At 67.0% G+C, this 3,049-nt stretch overlaps 1 protein-coding gene across 2 annotated transcripts in view; it reads right to left on the bottom strand.

Moving 5' to 3' along the window:
• The window catches only part of LOC112118045 (filamin-A-like), a 14,819-nt gene that overhangs the window by 10,538 nt on the left and 1,232 nt on the right, over positions 1-3,049 (bottom strand). Inside the window, exons 1-4 of one of the 2 annotated variants that reach the window (XM_026658934.2) lie at positions 2,915-2,941; positions 2,552-2,741; positions 2,343-2,366; positions 175-422 (exon numbers count right to left, since the gene is read on the bottom strand). Coding sequence is in view for 1 of the 2 variants with exons in the window: in XM_026658932.2 (XP_026514717.1) it covers positions 175-422; positions 2,343-2,366; positions 2,552-2,741 (462 nt within the window). In the remaining variant the exon portion in view is untranslated. Of the gene's footprint in view, positions 1-174; positions 423-2,342; positions 2,367-2,551; positions 2,742-2,914; positions 2,942-3,049 lie in introns of those variants that run through there. The other variant, XM_026658932.2, reaches the window with a different exon arrangement.

The following is a 3,049-nucleotide window of genomic DNA, read 5'->3' as shown; positions in this document are numbered from 1 at the left end:
AGGACGGGGAGAGGCGAGCCCAGACGGGGACGGCTCCCGGCTCCCCCCGCACACTCACCAGGACGGGGAGAGGCGAGCCTAGACGGGGACGGATCCCGGCTCCCCCGCGCACTCACCAGGACGGGGAGAAGGGAGCCTAGACGGGGACGGATCCCGGCTCCCCCGCGTACTCACCAGGACCTGGAAGGGGCTGTTGGGGATGTGTTCGCCCCCAAAGCGGACGCAGATGACGTATTTCCCGGGCTGGGGGGCCGTGTAGAAGATGTCGAAGGTGCCATCCTCGTTCTCCACCACGTCCACGTCCACCTCGGAGCCATCGGGCGTGCAGACCGTGCAGGTCACCTTCCCTTTGCCCGCCGCCTTGGTGTCCACCGTGATCACCGTCTCCTCCCCGATCTGGATGGTGGGGCCGATTCCGGCGCCTGGGGGGTGGGGGTGGGGGGACTGAGAATCTGCCCAAGCCCCCCCCCCCTCCCCACCCGCCACCCCCTCATGCAACTGCAGCAGCCGGGAAAGGAAATCCCCAGTCTGCCCCCAACTTCGCCCCCAGCCGGAACCTGGCCCCCACGATCAGGGCGCCCCTCCATAATAGGCGCTGCAGACCCTCCGGGAGCCAGGGGGCTCCCCAGCCCTGCAGATGCCCCCACCGAGCGAGGTCAGGAGCAGCACGGATCCCCAAACAGACTTGGGGGGCCCCCGAGGGGTGCAGCACAGAGCCAGCTGAGATTGGGGTCCCTGTCAGGCCCATCCGGCCCCCATCCAGGTTCACAGCCCCCTGCCCATCCCTGGCAGCACCCAGCGCAATGGGGCCCCAATCCCAGACCTGGCCCATCCCATTGCTCCCCCCACTGCCCCCCTCCCAACGGCTGAGAACCGGCCAACTCGTGCCATGCGGCCCCCAGGACGGAGAGCGTTAAGCTGGCAGTTAAAGCCCCAGCAGCAAAGCAAAGCAGCCCCACCCCGGCCAACCCGACCCCACCCCTGGCAAGCAACCCGACAGTGGGAGAGCCTGATGCCTTGAGGGGCCAGAGACACCCCCCCCCCAGTCATTCAGGACAGGCCTGCCCGGGGGGAGGAGAGCCCCATGGGACCTCGCTCAGAGCTGGGGTTTGGTTCCAGCTGGAACTTCAAGTGGACAAAAGTTGGGTTTGGGCTCAAAAACGAATGTTTCGAAGTGAAGCCGAGAGCCACCGCGGCCCCTCGCGCCTAACAGGGACCGCCCCCCCCCCCGGAGACACGGCCCCTGGAGCCTGACAGGGAGCCCCCCCTCCCCCTGGAGACACGGCCCCTCGACACGTGAGGGGGGGAAGCAGCTTGAGACGGGGTTTGGTTAGCAATTGGGTGGGGCACTGTCTGGTGGAGAACTGGGTCAAACTTTCGTTCCAGCTCGGCAAACGGAGGCTGCTCCCGGGCTCGCCGAAAAGCCACCCAGTCAGAACTCGAAATAGCCTCAAGCTTCATCCTCCAGCCGGAAAACCCCCCCGCCAGTCGGCTCGACGCTCCTTCTCCCCTGAAGCGCCCGTTTGGAGACAAGTCTGACTCAGTTTCCACGCAGAGAAAAATCAATCTGTGCCTTTCAATAGTCGGCTCCTGGAGCGTGTTTGTAAAGTCAAGAACTTCGGTTCAAACCTCCGGACACTTTGAAACCCGGGTGGGCATCAGCAGCCCCGTTTCCCGGCCTCTGCGCGGGACACCGGGTAAGGGACCCTCCTGGCTGCTAAGAGCCGCGAGGGCGGCTCGGTCGAACCCGCACGACCACGGAGATGAGTCAGACTCTCGCTCTGCCTCGAGGCAGGATCTCAGCCCGGAGACGAGCCGGGGCGTGCGGGGGAAACAGAAAACCCCGGCACTGAGTCAAAGGAGCTGATTTCCTCTCGCAGACATGATTTAACGGGGGGGTGGGGGGGGGAGGAGGAGGAAATCAGTGGTTGAGGGAGCTGCATTTTCCGGTGAAAAAGGAAGTTTTAAGCCAAAGCCAGAGAGGTCTGAATGCGCCTCGAGGCGGCAGTTGGAAGGGAAAGGAAGCCGCTTCGCACCACAAGGGGACGAGGGCAGCTCCAGCCTGGCCCTGCCGGTCTGAATCTCCGAGGGGCGCCCTGGAGCTGTGCGAGGGCCCCCCGCAAATCCCGGCGTCGGGGCGTCTCCCGGGCCCCTTCTCCCGCAGGAGCCCCCTTGCGGAGCGGGCGTCAGAGCCCTGGCGCAGGGTGAGACGGCCGGCGTGCGCAGGGCCCCCGCGGTGCTGCTGCCAGGAGAGGGGGGTCACCCATCCCTCCCTCCCGAAGCCATGCAGCCCCGGGCCACGCAGCCATGCAGGGAGGGGGTGGGTGCAGCGGCTGGCTTACCTAGCCCGTGACCTCCGATCGACACTACGGTGACGGGGCAGAGAAGCGAGGAAAGGTCAAGTGAGACACAGATCACACCCCCGGCGGCCCCCCACCCCCCTCCCGCAGTGGCGGGCCCCGGAGGTGGCTGCCGAAGCAGGTGGTGTGTGCCAGCGTGAGGGTGGCGCGGCCCCCCCGCCCGCCCTGTGCCAGCCCCCCGCGGTGCTCACCAGTGACGGTGCACTTGCTGGCGTCGCCGGTGGGCAGGGCCCGGATGCGGTAGGGGGAGTAGGGGATCTCGTCCCCGCCGTATTTGATGAGGATGGTGTAGCGGCCCGTCGTGTCGGGCACATAGGAGACCGTGTAGGTGCCGTCCTGGTTGTCCCGGATCGTGGCCTTCTTGGGCTTCCCCTCGGGGTCCTGGGGGGCATCGGGGGGATGAAGAGAGAACAGATTCCCCCTCCCTGCACCCCCACAGCTCCCCTACTGCAGGCAGCCCTCTCCCGCTCCCTGGAATCTGCACGGCCAGCAGCCCCTCGCCGGCATCCTGGGGGCGATGAACAGAGAACAGACCCCGCTCCCCACCCGCTCACCGTGATCTGCACGGCCAGCAGCCCCTCGCCGGCATCCTGGGGGCATCGGGGGGGAATGGACAGAGAACAGACCCCCTCCCCACCCTCTGGCAGCCCCTTCCCGCCCGCTCACCGTGATCTGCACGGCCAGCAGCC

This window comes from Terrapene carolina, unplaced genomic scaffold (genome assembly GCF_002925995.2).
Source record: "Terrapene carolina triunguis isolate 2854851 unplaced genomic scaffold, T_m_triunguis-2.0 Scaffold524, whole genome shotgun sequence".
Classification (NCBI taxonomy): domain Eukaryota; kingdom Metazoa; phylum Chordata; order Testudines; family Emydidae; genus Terrapene; species Terrapene triunguis.
Note: the sequence above shows the minus strand (reverse complement) of the source record. Positions and strands in the feature narration are given on the sequence as shown.